The following is a 16127-nucleotide window of genomic DNA, read 5'->3' as shown; positions in this document are numbered from 1 at the left end:
CATGCTTTAATTGAGCGTCATGCGGAGGCAGACTGCACGGCGGGAGCGGGCATTTCCGGCTGCTCCGGAACCGCGCGCAGGCGCGGGGTGTCGCCGAGCTGGTGGGACCTCCGACCGCCGGGGGGCGCTGCGGCGGCGTGGCTCAGCGGGGCCGCGTTGAGGCGAGCTGCGATTGGCTGCGCGGGTCATGTGAGGCGTAGGCCGTGCCGTTGACAATAAACATGGAGTCGATCTTCCACGAGCGGGTGAGTGAGCGGTGGTGGGGAGGCCGGGTGTATTCGATGAGGCGTCTCGCAGGTGCAGCGCCTTCGGTCGTTTGGTGGGGTGGGAGCACGGGTGTCCTCTGAGGAGGCGCTGGTCGTATCTCTCGTCTCTGCGCCGCCTCTGGGGCAGCCCTGTTCCCCTGGGGCGCGCCGTGCCTCTGCCCCAACTCCCCTCTGTGTGAGGAGGCAGATCACCGCGATCTTCTCCTCCTGGTGCAGAGCTGCGCCGGGACACGGGCACCGCGCTGCCGGATCGGCAGAGCACGGCCGGGCTTCGTCGCTTCCTCTTATGCAGTGACTTCTCGTGTTGGGCCCTCTGTAGCAGTTCTTGGGTACGGTGAGGTACAGCCTAAAGCTCCTTCTCGTCTGTGGCCGAGCATGAAAGCGAGCAGCGGTACATGGGGCGGGTTCCGTGCGTTCAGACGCTGCCCATCACCGGAGCTGCCCGGTCTGGGTGTGCCGCCCGTCGGGAACGGCGCTGTTATTAGGGACGGCCCGCATCGCGTGCTGAGCGGCGCTTCCTGTTTTGGAGAACAAATGCTTCTGGAAACTGCTGTGCTCTGTCAGGGCTCACGCGTATGAGCTACGTGCGAATTATCTGTTATTACAGTACAGTTCCCTTTTTCACCTACTTTGCCAATGACTCTGCATCTTTGTTGTGTTATAGGTGATACCAGTTTCCATCCATTGCTCTTATGCATAGTAGTTGGTTTACTTAGCAAATAAAGAGTTAGCTGTACAGTTCTGTGTTGTTTTTTTAATATAAATTATTACTTTTACATCAGTAGTAGAACACAGAGAGTGTTCTTCCAAGCTGGATTTGGGTAGCAAAACTTGGCAGGCATTATTGTGTCAAGCAGCTGCTGTTCAGAGGACAAGAGCTGGATCTCAGCCATTATAACCCATGCTGCAGTAACCTCACCTTCCAACTGGGACCAGAAAATGAGTTCTAACCAAGAGTGCATACCTTCCTTTTGTGTAGGCTTTCATGTACCAACGTGGCATCTGGAAGAAAGGTTTATCAGTAAACTGCTTTGTAGTTTTGGAGTAAAATAAGCTGCCGAAATTGAAATGATCGAGCATATTACGTTCAGAGAATTGGTATACCTTCAACTAAATGAAGACCCTAAGCAGTGTTGGGTTTGGAACAGGAGGATGACAGTTGCAAGAAGTAGGACTGCTGTAGATTTGAGCCTACTGTAAAAAAAACTGGCCTTTTCTCTTAAAGGGTCTGAGTGATTGAGACCACTGAAAGCAGGACAGCTGTTGAGACCAGGATAGGTTTCAATAAGGGGATTTCAGATTATGGAAAGATATGGTATTGTCTGCACAAAAATACTGCAGTTAACATTTATTACAAACTGTAAGATGAGTTTTATGCACTTGCAGTCCATACAGATTGTTATTTTAGTTTTAAGATGATTTTTTTTTTCTGTACGAGTACAGAAAGGCCCTTTCAAAGAAACGAGGGCCTAAGCTTGTAATATGACTCATTTTTTCAAAGGTATGCTAGGATTGATTTGTTTCTAATTATTTCACATGCTTCTGGTGGAAACAATCTGTGACCCTGTTTTAGTTGTATCATGGGACCAGCAGCAGGAATGTGTTCCCAACAGGGCAGGAACTGCTGTTTAGTCCAGAGTTTCTTGTTGTGGGATAAACACGAGCTGGAGGAGCTGTGAAAGATGAGGTTTCTGAATTCCATTGTACCTTGGCTGTACAGCTGGTCCAGCTTTAACTCAGTGTTCTGTTGAGTGGTGGTGCCCTCAGAAAGTACTGTAATTTGAAGTTTCAAGGCTTATGCTGTAAGGGAGACCGTGGCAGATTTGTGCACCTGACTTGTATAATGGAAGGATGGACGTTTGAATAATATTCCTACAAGACAACTCTTGTATTCTTACCTTCTGTGGGTTTTGGCAGAGGTGAGGGGCTGGTTTTGATTCTTTGAGGACGTTGTTTTGTTTCCAACACATTTGTTCTAATGCACATTCTTAATGTTAATATAAACAAGCACTGTTACAAGCAAAGAGGAAAGCTGCTTTTTATAACTGATGTTAAACTTGTCTTGCACTTGTAGGTTAGTTATTTTTTAGAGAGAGATTGCTTTGCATGGGAAACTGTCATTTCTCTTTTTGCAAAGTCCTCTTTTTGCAAAGTCTCAATGCTGTGTTTTTCTGTAGCCGCATGTGGAAAGCAGATTTTTGATAGCCACACCTGGCAGGGAACACAAGTTTAACAAAGAACAAGAGCATCTCTCGTGGGCAAGATTTGTTACTGGGAATTAGAGATTAAAAAAAGAAAAAGAAGAAAACAATGATTTTCTTATTTTAAATGGTGATGATTTGAAGGGAGCAGAATCCATTCTCCTGATGGTTGCAAAGTTCTTGTGTGACTTGGGCAAGCTGTAGGTGACTTTTACACAGTTTCCCAAAATATTTTCACTGATAATTTATTTTCTTCCAGGAAATACAACGTTTGCTTTCTTTTTCATCATCAGATTTATGGAGCAGAGGAATGTATTCTACAGCTCACACTGTAATAAATCTGGAAAAAAAATACAGTATTCTGGCATGTGGGGGCTGGAAGGAAAGTTTGCTGGAATAAAATCATTGAATGTTTTTGCAGAGTGCATCATTAACATCTATTTGTTATTGCTTTTGACATTTTTTTGTTGTTGTTCTTTTTTCTTTTTCCAATATTAGCAAGAAGGCTCATTATGTGCTCAGCACTGTCTGAATAATTTGTTACAAGGAGAGTACTTCAGTCCTGTGGAGTTATCCTCCATTGCACAGCAGTTAGATGAGGAAGAAAGAATGAGAATGGCAGAGGGAGGAGTGTCTAGCGAAGAATATAGAACATTTTTACAGGTAAAATCTTAACTTGACATTGCATGATGTTTTCTTAAAATCTAATGTTGTGTAGCAAAGGCCTGCTGTGCTTTCATAATTACAGAAGGTTCATTTTCTAGTGCTTATTTTTTTTTTGGAAGTTTGCTGATATTTCCATTCAAGCATTTCAGGTTTGAGGTTTTTGTTATTTGTACAGCTTCACAGTGCTTCTACAGGAGGCTACATTATCCTCATCTTAAGGATAGGAAGGTCAGGCATGGCAAGGAGAAGAGTAAGAGATTGACCATTTGTTTTAGTGAGCCAGGGGTAGAGATGGTAACAATGTCCTGTACCTGTCTATCCTTTAAGCAGTAAGTATTTGCAGTTTAAAAGTTTGAGTTATTAATGAAAATGCAAATGTAAGTATTGTAATCAGCATACAGCGTAGAATGTATTTCGTTGCTGCTTTATGTATGTGCAGTCATATTTATTTTTTTTAAGTGAAATTCTTTCTGAACCTTTATGCTTACACAACTTTTCACTTTCCTTCCCTCAACCTCATATGTTGAGCAGCAGCCTTCTGTAAACATGGATGACAGTGGATTCTTCTCAATTCAAGTAAGCTGTGCTCTAGACTGGCAGATTTTTTTTCTTTATGGAATGTATGTGCTGTCATATCATTCAAATGACATTGAATTGTTGTCTAGTTTCTATTGTATAGGCTTAATGGCATTAATGGCTGGACTTGAATCTTGAATTACATTAAGAGCAATGGTGACTTGTGTTTGTTCTTCAGGGCAGCATGGTTTGGTTGCAGTTGGACTTGATGATCTTAAAGGTCTTTTCCAACCTGAGCAATTCTTTGATTCTGTGATTCACTTTATGGGCCTTTAAATAAAGAGTCAAAGCATAGAGTCCCTCAGTTGTGAAATCACACCTGCTAGCAATAAGCTTGCTTTCCAAATTGCTTTTTATGGGCTACAGGTGAAAAAAGAGACTTGAGATTGTCTTCTCAAATTATAGACTGTAAAGTCTTTGGCAGAGGTTACAGAATTATTGCCATGATTTGCAGAATGAGAGAAGCTGCAGTATCTGTGTTCCAGTTTTTACAGTTCTCTCAGGGTGCTTTGAATTGTGGGGTTTTTTGTTTGTTTGCTTTTTTGTTTTGCTTTTAGAGGAACGTAATGGGAAAATAATAGGAAATACATTAACCCAAACAAAAAGGTGGTATTGAACACCGAACTGGGTCTTGTGTCTAGACTGGAGCTGTTAGCAAAACTTTGCACCTTTGGCTGTCACTGTCTTTCAAAGGTGCTTTTCACTGCTGCAAAATGGATTATGCTTCCTTATATTCTGTACCCTTTTGTCCTGTCACTGCTTAGCTTGCTTGCTACATAGTTGGCTGACTGAAAGGAAGATGAGTTGTTGATGTAAATTTTTCGACAGCATTATTGCAAGTAGCTTAAAGAGTTATTATAAAAGAATTTGGTTGTTACCTTTTCTTTTCAGGTTTGCCAATTATCTATCAAAGTCACTTTGAATATTCTAATAAGTTGAGAGAATTCTTATTTAGAAGCCTTAAGACATAGTGACATTGCTTGCAGTACAGTAGAAACAAATTTTAAGTCTTTAGATTGATCAGCAAGCCTTGATGGACAGACAACTCTTTAAAATCAACTGGAGCAGTCAACCTAAAAATGCTATTAGTGAAGCAGTACTAATGAAACTGACTTGATGTTACATTCAAGTGGTGCAAATGCCAAAAGTTATTGTGGGGGTAGATGACATTGCACTACAAGGAGAGGGCAGACAGAGCAGTACATGGAGAACAGAGATGACAAGATAGGCAGTAGCTGTGGGAGGTGAAATTACAGCTTTGACTGGAGCTGTAAGTTTATTAACATGTCTTAGTTAAATCACAACTTTGATACTCCCCCTTAGATGTGGTAGGCATGTTATATTTGCATGTAGATTGGCGACAGTGGCATTTTGAATAATGTGATTCCTAATTTTCCCTGTAGGATTTTGAGATGAAAGCTTTATGAGAGCCATGTAAGTGTTAGTAGTGGCTAAAATGGTTGCTCTGGCTCAAGTTAGATTGGATAGGTTTGACTTATAAAAATTGTTGGGGTTTTTTTTGTTGATTTGTTTGTTTTGACAGGTTATAAGCAATGCCTTGAAAGTGTGGGGTTTAGAACTAATCCTCTTCAACAGCCCAGAGTATCAGAGGCTTGGCATCGACCCTATGTAAGACTTCTTGTTATCATTATTTTTTAAGCACAATTTCCTTTAATTTTAGGAAAAATACTGAAAAACAGTTATTTGTTTCTTCAAAGTCAGTATTTAAGCTCTGTTGCATTCTGGTGTTTATTTTCTTACACCCTGATCCTTTGATATTTTTTCTTCTGAGGGTGTATATGAGCACCTCTCCTCTGTGCCTTTGTGACATCTCAGTATCTGTGGCATCACAGGTATATGAGATTTCAGTAACGTTGATGTGATGAAAGAGACAATTTCATAAATATTATAAGTTATAAAAGCAGTATGAGTACTCTGTAGCATCAAATCAACAGTTTTATTGCTGAAAGTTTGTTTTGTAAGTTTAAATTAGTGGTGGCAAAGAACTTAAAACGTTAATATGCACTCCAATATTATTTAATTTTATCTATACCTTTTGTTTTTCTTTTTACAGAAATGAAAAATCATTTATTTGTAATTATAAGGAACACTGGTTTACAGTTCGAAAGTTAGGAAAACAGGTGACACTGTCTTTTTTTTATTTAAAAATTGCCTTCAGAATGGGGGTGGAAGAAGTGGTTTCAAGTAGACCATGTGTTGGCCTTTTGCAGGCTTTTTCTGCAATTCGATTTAATAGTAGAAATAAATAAATAAGTAAATGTTTGTTATATTGGAAATGCCAAGCAGCTTCCCCTGAATTTTAGCTTGGGGAAGCATCCTAGGATCAATTCCCTAGTGAACTTGTGCTGTAGGAAATTGTAGCTGAGGCAGTCCTTGTGACCTCTTAAGTTCTCTCATTCTTTCTGCGTGTGAAATAACAGAAAAAAATATGATTTCAAAGTTCCATTGTACTAATAAATATTAATAATTGCAGGTATTTAAGTGTATCCAAGGGATAAGGCTGAGCAAGGTAGAGTCAAAACTTCTCACTATTGTAGAAATCTATCTGAAGCAGCTGTATTATAAGCAGGAAATAACTATTAAAGGTAAAGGATGGCCATACAAATGCATGGTACCTATATGATAACACAAATCACACACAGATCTCTTGTAATGCCAGTGCAGTCTTTCTTTCAGTAGCCAATCATTGTTCTGGGTTGTACTGCATAAGCTCTTATACAACATAAATTAGTTGGTTTGGTGTGGTGTTTTGGGGTTGATTTTTTTTTGTTTGTTTGTTTTTGTTGTTTTGGGGTTTTTTTTTTTGGTCATAGAAACTGTCCCATAAAATAAGCTTTTAAATTCTAAAAAAGCAAGCAGAAGTCTTCTTGCCCATTTGATTTTCCAAGTAGAGACTACTTATGTTGCCATCCAGTTTAAAAGAAATATAATTTTGCCTGTGAATAAGCAAACTCCACAGTTCTGGTGCAGCTTCAGAGCTTGGCTGATTATTGTTTACAGGCATTTTTTTGGTGTACTTGAGGTTGAAAAGGCTGACGGGCCTTTTAAGGGGTTGGACAAACTCTCTGGTAGAATTATAGCCACGTCAGCTGGAACTTGTTTGAGATACTATTCTAGCCTACAGTGTGTTTAATTGGAGGGGGGATGCATTTTTTCTCACGTGGTTTGTAGCCAAAGAAAGAAAACACAAGGTTCTGTTATCTACAGAGCAGTGAGAAGGGAGAGACAAAACAGATTGACTTATTGCTTTCACCTGCTTCTTTTCTGTTACAGTTAAAGCACAGTTAGTTCTCCAAACCTTTGTCCTCCATGCTTCTAATAGTTTGTCAGTATCTGTCTGTCATATATGTTTACATAACCTTTTAATTCTTCCCCTATTCCTACGCAGTTTGTTTTCTTTAACTTATCTTAGTGGAAGAGGGACTGTTGACTGACAATTTAAGAGTGGTAGATAGTTGACTATGAATTCACCAGGTGAATTGCAGTTTGGCCCTGACTGCAAGTGTAGAATTGCATATATAGTAGTTTGGGCAGACAAATGCATTTTTGTGATAATAAAGATAGAGCTCTTCTGTCTGAAATTGTGCAGTCTTGTTCAAATTGGCTAATGTTGAGTGGGTATGGAACATAAAAATATTCTTCAAATTGATTGCTGTATAAATGGAATACACCAGGTAGACCATTTTGGCATACATTTTGAGTATATTTTCTCCCTAGCAGAAATATTATATATAATAAATTGTCTTCAGGCATCTGAAAATAATCTGTACACGTATTAATCTTAAGTGACCCATATTGTAATGTGATGCTGTATAACGAGCATATTACATTTGAAGTTCATTTTTCTAATTTTTTAAGTTCAACAGTTATCTCCCAGAGATGTAAACCATAGTTTGCAGTATGGTCATCTGTTAAAGGCAGCATATTTAATTAATAGAATAGAGTGAATTCAATTTCTGTTTCCTGTAACTACAAAATATATTAAGATACAGCGTTAGCTTTTGAATGGCTTCTTTCTTCGTGTATCTGAACAGTTTTAAAAGATCAAGCAGTATTTTACAGCTATGCCTGAGGTGATTCTTCTGCCATCTTCAGATTTGTGCTTTAGTCTGTTTGCCTGCTACCAGTGTTCAGAAAGGGGGGAGAGCATGCACTTACGTGCTTCAGATCTTCTGTTAGCTGAAGAGTTTTTGAAGGGAAACTTTGAGCAGTATAGGTTTTGTGCTTCAATAGACTTTTAATTTGATGATTTATTTTATTTTATTTTAGAAAATGACCACAATGTACAGAAATGGATTACTGAGTCATCTTTATGCTAATTTGTTCTCTCAAACTTTTTTTTTCTTAATTGCAGTGGTTTAACTTGAACTCTCTCTTGATGGGTCCAGAACTAATATCAGATACATATCTTGCACTTTTCTTGGCGCAATTACAACAGGAAGGTAATAATAGCTTGCAGATGTTAAATCTCTTTAATTAAAAGCAGGTAATCATTATTGATTAGAACTTATGTATTCAGTTAACTAGCCTTAGTTTTGTTATTGAAACAGTGAAATAACCCAAGTTCTTGCAGTGAGAGTTTGAGTCTTATATTTTAAAAAACCGTTCATCGTTATATTCCATGTAAGTTGCATTTCAGATAATTTATGCATGCAGCTTAATGCTGTAGACCTATGGTTTCTATTTTTCAGGTTATTCCATATTTGTAGTAAAAGGTGACCTGCCAGACTGTGAGGCTGATCAGCTGTTGCAGATGATTCGAGTTCAGCAGGTACAGCGACCAAAACTAATTGGAGAAGAGACTGCACAGTCAAGAGACCAGAGGTAAGGTAAACAGACTTCCTTCTAATAATGTTCAGTAAGATTTGTTTCCATGATTAATGCCTATATGGAAACAAATCCTTTAGGATGTAATTAGAAGTACCTCAAGATCAATGTGCTCTATTGCACACTATAAAGCCAAATTAGTAGATGACCTAGTTTCAACTGGGATGGAGTTAATTTTCTTCATAGTGTATAGTATGATGTTATGTTTTGGCTTTGGGAGTAGAACAGTGTTGATAGCACACTGATGTCTTAATTGTTGCTGAGCAGTGCTGCACAGAGCCAAGGACATTTTAGATTCTCATACTGTCCTGCCAGTGGGGGGCTGGGAGAGAAGCACAAGGAACTGGGAGGAGACAGAACCATGTTAGCTGACCCAAACTGGCCAAAGGAATATTTCATAACATATGACAGAAGAATTCAGAGGAATTAATTTAGAGGGATGAATTCATTATTATTTTTTCCACTTCATAAAGTAAACCGTGGTATTGTAAACGGATGTAATAAAAACAGTAAGCTACTTGGCACTGATGTGAAATTACATATAGTTCACAGAGGATCTTTTGCTGCAGTGTTATCATCAAAGATTCCTGAGGAAGAGACCATGTGCACTTTTGTCTGTGGGTGCAACTGTCTTACTTGAAATAGGTTCAAATAAAATGAATATTTTTTTTTAATAGCACTTCTGCTTTTGAAGTTTCTCCTGTAAAGTAGATTCTCATCAATTTATAAGCATATGTTCATGGTTTTGGTATTTTCATTCTTGTAGCTGAAAGCTATACTTGCAGTTCGTTCATGCTTTTTTTTTTTTTGCATAGAAATAAGCAAATATTTCTGATTATCATAATTGTCACTTTTTGCCAAAGTTCAAAAAAATAAGTAGAGATAAATCAGCACAAACTACTTACTTTAAATCTCACAGTAGAAGTAAGCATGATTATGGTTTGAATGTTATAAATGTATCAACTTCACAGGCTACCCAGAAGTGATGTGGACCAAGCAATAGAAGTTAGCCATCCTTTTGATGGGACAGGCATGTTAGATGAAGATGAGGAGAATTTTCAAAGAGCTCTGGCTCTAAGTAGGCAGGAAATTGATATGGAAGATGAAGAAGCTGATCTTCGTAGAGCCATTCAACTCAGCATGCAAGGTACAGTGCTTTTTTAAATTTTATTTGCGGTGTTCCTGTTGCTCATGCTTTAGCAGCTACTGAAACCAGCTTCAGACAGCTGCTCTCAGTGTGCTTCAAGCTCTGAAAGGACCTGCTTTGACGCATTGAAGGATAATCCAGGCTTTCTTGTATCTATCTCCTTTGTGCTGTTTGAAAAGTTACAACTTCCACACTTACATTGATTTTTAGGAGGCAAGAACAAGTAGACAAAAGGCAACAGGAGGGAAAGGAACCAATTCTAGGTTGAGAAAGTGACAGTGAAGTTAGCCTAGGTGCTTATTTCATTAACAAGTGTGTTTTCATCAAGTTTGAAGAATTATGTGTTTGGGGGTTTTGTTTGTTTGTTTTTATATTAAGGAAAAAAAGGTAAGCTATAATTTTCCTGTAATTAGTAGGATATGGCTTGTTCTGATTTTAGGTAGTCGTCAAAGTGAGTTCTCAAACTCGTTACCACAGAATGCTTCTCAGCCGCCACACACCAGTCAGACAGACTCTCTTTCTTCAGAAGATCTGCGCAGGAGAAGACAAGCATATTTTGAAAAGTAAAGTAGCCGATAGAAAACTAAAACTGCATTTGGAAGTAAATGTCTTATTGTTCAGTGCTTTTGGGCTGTGGGTGGATTTCTCCCTGAGGTCCAGCTTGATTTAACCCTTAACGTGTTTTCATAGCAGTACTAGAATTTTGCTATTCCCATGCGTTCTTAAGAAATGAAGCCTGTAAATAAGAGGGGATCTGTTAGTAGTGTACCATCAGCCTTATGAAGGAAAGCAAAGAAATATGTTAGAGTATTTCTACTACTGTAAATAATTTCCATTATTACTTTCCTGAAGAATACTCTTCCTCTAAAACTTCTGGTAATGATGCCTCTAGTGAACATCACACAAATTTTCTAGATGATACTTCAATTTTCTTTTCTGGAGTACTGCCTTAATACATATTTGTGGTTTTATTGTAGTCTTTGCTTGTCTCTATTTCCCAGTGATGGGGGAAATTTAGATAAGGGAGAAATGCTGCAGAAAGGAGGTGATAGATATTGTATGAGAGGATAGTAATGCAGAATGCCTGAATACTGGGAAAACAGGCCTGTAATTTGGAATATCAGAAATCCCAACATGAGGCGTAGCAGAGGAAAGAATTGAAGAGATTTTAGGTGGTGTGGGTGGGTTAATATTTCAAACGGCAGCTTATACATCTAACTCTTGGCCTTCCTTAACAATGAAATAGACTTGATGTAGGAGTCACACTGATGTTAATTCTACTCTTCTATAACTTTATAATTATTTCAGGCAGCAACAACAGCTACAGCAGCAGGATCTGACCCTGAACCTACATGATAAACCAACTATAAACTCAAGCACTCTGGAAGCTGATCCAGGTACTGTTTTTTAAACTTATTTCCAACACTGAAATATATTTTATTCACCTTTGTAAATAAATATAGCTCAGTGTACTTTATTTACCTTTGTTTTTTGCTCTGCTTCCTCACTTTCCTTCCCTGCCTTATTTCTCATCCCAGCAGCAGTTCTGACTGTGCATCACAGTCATTACTCTTTTTGGCAGTGAAGGAAAAGATCACTTTCTTGAAAAGTCTGTTTTGTTGTGAATGTCAGTACCCTGTTCCAGGGTGAACTATTAGACTGGGCTCTGGCTTTGCTTTTTGTTTAGTTTGGCTGGGAAAGGGTAGGTATGGACAAAAGGAGAAAATAAAGCATTTAATTAGAGGTGAGAACTGAATCTGTGCATTTATTACAATTTATATACATCTGTTTTCTTTAGGAGGTGATATGAGTGAGGAAGACATGCTTCAGGCAGCTATGAATATGTCTCTGGAATCTGCTAGAAACCACTTGAGTACAGAAGAGAAGAAATGACATCATAATTTTTCCCCTCTATTGTCGAAACACTACGTTTCCGTTACAGTTTTACTGTGTGGATGTTGCACAAGCTGGGTTCATTTCAGAGTTTTGGAAGCAGGAATGAATGGTTGGCTGGAGCTCAGAGGTTAGAGGGAATCTGCAAATACCGAAAAGTTCGCGCTAATTAAAAAAACCATGGCATTCCTACTACAAGAGTAACAGTATTGAAGTTACTTAAATTACTCGTGATCAAACATACACGTGTAGCAGCTGTAACTTCCATTAAAAAAAAAATTGTTTTGAAAAATTCTATAGAGAACACAAGGTGCCAAAAACTGGTATCAACCAGGTTTTTTTCCATACTACTACAAAAATAGATAGAAGTAATAAGTTGTATTCATAAGTTGCTAGATATAAGAAAACACTTCAGATGGGGGAAAAAAACCTAAATTCTGTTTATCTTAGGTAAGATACTTCAAATCTTCGAATGAGTTGATGTCAACTTTTTGGTCCTGCTGTCCGCTTTTGAAATGACCCATCCTGCAGGAGGAACCTGAATCTGTAGATGTATTGCTTGGCAATTAAACAGAAAATCTCCAGTGTACTGTAGATCATGACATTCACTGAAAGATTCCAGAGTACTTCTGACGTTCTAACACTTCCTGGTTTTACTTTTAGTTTTACTTGTAGTTTCCAAGTTCATGTTTGAGGTAGGATTTTTGCTTTGCCATTTTGTCTTTTAATTTTTTTTTAATGTTAGGTTTGTTTTTTTTAATACTCCTTATGGTTATACCACTGTTTTTATCATAAAAGTATATCACAATGGGTTAAGCAGATTTTCTTTTATATTTCTACTGCATTATCTTTTCCTCTTCAAGCTCAACCCTTAATTCTGGCCTTTCAGTATCATAGAGCTGTAAATGAGTCTAGGAGAAAGGAAAATGGGGAAGATCTGGGTGCCATAAAATCAGTGCCACATACACAAGTTCCATTCCTGCAGTCTGCAATGACCTCTGTGCAAGTAGCTCTTCTAAGAATGAATATTTATGTCTGTGTGGGTGCTTTTTCTGAAATGCTTTTTGACTGTCTGTCAGAATGTTGCAGCTTTTTCAGAAATGGCCTTTATTCATGCACCTTAAAATTTTTTATCATGCTGTTTCTGATGCTGAGGAAAAAAACAAACAGGGAGCAAAGGATGGGAGATAGCTTGTTCTGTTTGTTGTGTAACACGTTTGTTTTGATACCCAGGATGAGTGTGTGATAGGGTGAACGAACTTGACTTCCAACTTAGTGCAAAAATTGATGTTTCATTTTACTCAATGGTGCTTGAAATACAAATTCTGTTTACATATAAATTATATGGAAATATGTTATAGATACAGTATGTAAGCCGTATTCAATGCATTAACAGTTAGCACAGACATTCTAAGAATATCTTTTGAAAATAAACCCAAATTTCTTTATCAAAATATCCTAAAGTAGTATCATTGCACAATAGTGACAGTTAAAATTAGTATGAACTTAATGGTAGTTAGATGGAAGTATGCATTCAGCAACAAGTAGTACTTAACTTGAAAGGGCTCTTACCTCTCAGTAAATATTTGTTTACAGCAATGATTCCTTGATAGGTTAGAGTATTACATTATACATATAGACTGAATTCTGTTTTCCTGAATTTCCACTGCTGGTGTGTGTGGTATGATGTGAATTTTGACATGACAGCACTACTTTTTAAAAATAAGATTTTGTTTTGTATATAATCCTATTGTGCACATGTAATCTCTGTAATGTGCTGAAATAATACAGCCAAGCAATGGCATCAAGAAGTCACATGTGTGCAAATGCCATTTTGAAATGCTATATTTTTCAGGATGTAGATTTCTGATTGAAAATTATATGAAACTGAAAACAGAAGAGGAGTATGTAAAGCAGTGAGTTATCTCTTTGCTTGTTTGCAAATTATCCACAACTTTAACTTCCCTTTCTTTGTTGTGCCATAAACTGACCCTGACATCTTTCCTTTTAATAAATAGGTGTAGGCTGGCAGAGCTTGTTAATACTTACTTGATTCTAGTACTTGAACTTGGACCTTTTATTTTCTGTTTCAAGAATATCATAAGAATATCATTTCTGTAGCTACATAGTATAGTGGTCCTATATTTAAAAATTAAAGAAATTCCCTTGAATTGCATTAACTAACCTGTGACAATTACATCATAGAATCATAAAGCTTGTAAAAGACTTCTAAGATCATCTAGTCCATCCACCTACCATAAATATTGCCTACTAATCAATGTCCCTCAGTACTACGTCTACCTTTTCTCTTAACACCTTCAGGGACTGTGACTCCACCGCTTCCCTGAGTAACCTATTTGAATGTCTCACCACTCTTCCTGAGAATAAATTCTTCTTGCTATCTAATCTGACCCTCCCGTGGCGCAACTGGAGGCCATTCCTCTCATCCTCTCGCTGTTACCTGGGAGAAGAGGCCAACCCCAACTTTGCAACTGCCTGAAAGGAGGTTGTGGCAGAGAACAATAAGGCATCCCCTGAGCCTCCTCCAGGCTAAACAATCCCACTTCCCTCAGCTGTTTCATAAGACTTGTGCTCCAGACTCCTCACCTGCTTCTCTGAACATAGTTTAGGGCCTTAATATCTGTCTTGTAGTGAGCGGCCCAAAACTGAACACAGTACTTGAGGTGCAGCCTTGCTGGAGTTGAGTATAGGGGGAGGATTACCTCCCTGCTCCTCCTGGCTGCATTGTTTTTCATGCAAGCTGGGATGCCCTTGGCTTTCTTGGCTACCTGAGCACACTGCTGGCTTATGCTCAGCTGAGCATCAACCAACACCTCCAGATCCTTTTCCTCTGTGCAGCTTTCAAGCCTGTAGTGTTGCATGGGGTTGTTGTGACCAAAGTGCAGGACCCAGCACGTAGGCTTATTGAATGTCATCCAGTTGGCCTCAGCCCAGCTGTCCAGATTCCTCTGTAGGGCCTTCCTACTCTCAAGTAGTTCAGTTCTTACTCCTAACTTGATGTCATCTGCAAACGTACTGATGGTGCACTCAGTTCCCTCATCCAAATGATCAGTAAAGACATTAAATAGGATGGGCCCCAGTACTGACCTCTGGTACATGTTTTTTTATAATCACTAAAGCGTGGAGGTTTGCATTTGAACTTTCATGTTTTTTAAGTTACTTTACCCAAGTGTTCTAACCTGTAATGCTTATAAAGTAACAGTGCCTGAAAAGCACAGTCGTGTGAGTCAGATTACAGGGCTAACCATGTTTCTTTCTGTGTCGAAACAGCATCACTCTACAAATATCAGTTTGGCATTCAGAGGAATGTCAAGTTTGGTGAAGTATGCTTAACTGCCAAGTCGAGCAATTCAGAGATAACGATTAAAGCTAAGTATGCTAACTGCACCAACACAAAAGACTAATTCTTGACAGAACATATTTTTTTGACCCGGTTCTAAAGTTCAAAATGTGTGGACCTGCCAAGTTGTCAATAAAAAGCTGATCTTGTTTTCTCTGTGTGCATTCTTTTTATGATGAGCACTTCTCACTGTGGTTGAACTGTGCTGATAAATGTGGCATTTACTAATTCAGAGCGTATTCCTAGTGAAACTGGAAGGTTTTTTGTTGTTTTTTTTTTTCCACATAGCTATGGGCCAAAGTCTATTGTAAAGGACATAGCTTTCTTTCTTTATTTTAATTACAGTAAGATACTTAAGGGGAATTCAGACTTCATTCATGTGACAGGTGTTGACTATTTTCCAAACAATCCATCTGACACAATTTGTGTTCTGCATATAGAAATCAAAGTGGTAGGGGAATGAGTGGTACTTCTGTTAGGTGGCTTCCAAAATAAGTCTGTAAGTATAATTCTGTAAACTGTTCTCATGGTTTTGTAATGAGGGCAGGACAAAGAAGTAATACAGTCATGCTTGAATGCTTGAACTTCTGGTTAGGCACAGTATTATGGATATAAATTTAAATTTTCACAATTTTCTGGCCTTGGAGCTAATGTGATAGAATACTGGCTCTTTGTGCTATTTAAACTTCAAAAATACACGAGTAGTGGGATTAAATGTAATTTTCAGCTAGTGTTTACGTTTATTGTTTTTCATGTCATTACTTTGCAGAATTCACACTATAAGGTGCCCATAAATTTCTCACCTGGAGTACTAAACACCACTACAGTGTTAAATCTTCAGTAGGTTCTAATATTGGACTGTTGCAGCTATTACGAGTCTATAAAAGGGTGGGTAGTAGAGATGAGAACTGTGCTGAAAATAGCATCCACACAAGTAAGTGGTTCTATTTCCCTGTCTTGGACAAATACTGTTGTCTGCAAGCTACTTTGTTTTATTATAAAACTGATAATTCAGGTTTTTAAAAAATGAACAACAAAGTGTTATGGTAATTCCAGGTAGAATGAGAATTTTTCTAGAATTTAGTAACTGTCAAACATAGAGATAAAAGTGTACAAACGGGGGGTTTTTTAACTGATGAATGTTGCGGAGAATTAGGTTTGGGAGCACC

General features: G+C 38.4%; 1 protein-coding gene across 5 annotated transcripts; it reads left to right on the top strand.

The window, feature by feature from the left end:
- Positions 1–182: 182 nt before the first annotated feature.
- Positions 183–15112, top strand: ATXN3 (ataxin 3). 5 transcript variants are annotated; one of them, XR_005859987.2, is made up of 12 exons: positions 199–245; positions 2966–3130; positions 3665–3709; positions 5253–5338; positions 5784–5850; positions 6204–6239; positions 8085–8172; positions 8422–8554; positions 9529–9704; positions 10144–10305; positions 11013–11101; positions 11503–11521. XR_005859987.2 is itself a non-coding variant. In XM_015287267.4 (12 exons), exons 1-12 carry the CDS (start codon positions 222–224, stop codon positions 11595–11597), a joined length of 1128 nt encoding a protein of 375 aa, XP_015142753.1. In that variant the 5' UTR covers positions 199–221; the 3' UTR covers positions 11598–15112. The 5 variants fall into 5 exon arrangements, 3 of the variants coding, with proteins under 3 accessions (NP_989688.1, XP_015142753.1, XP_015142755.1); XM_015287267.4 differs by having other exon boundaries at positions 10144–10267; positions 11503–15112; NM_204357.2 differs by lacking the exon at positions 6204–6239 and having other exon boundaries at positions 183–245; positions 10144–10267; positions 11503–15112.
- Positions 15113–16127: the final 1015 nt, after the last annotated feature.

This window comes from Gallus gallus, chromosome 5, assembly GCF_016699485.2.
Source record: "Gallus gallus isolate bGalGal1 chromosome 5, bGalGal1.mat.broiler.GRCg7b, whole genome shotgun sequence".
In the NCBI taxonomy this organism is placed as follows: Eukaryota; Metazoa; Chordata; class Aves; order Galliformes; family Phasianidae; genus Gallus; species Gallus gallus.
Note: the sequence above shows the minus strand (reverse complement) of the source record. Positions and strands in the feature narration are given on the sequence as shown.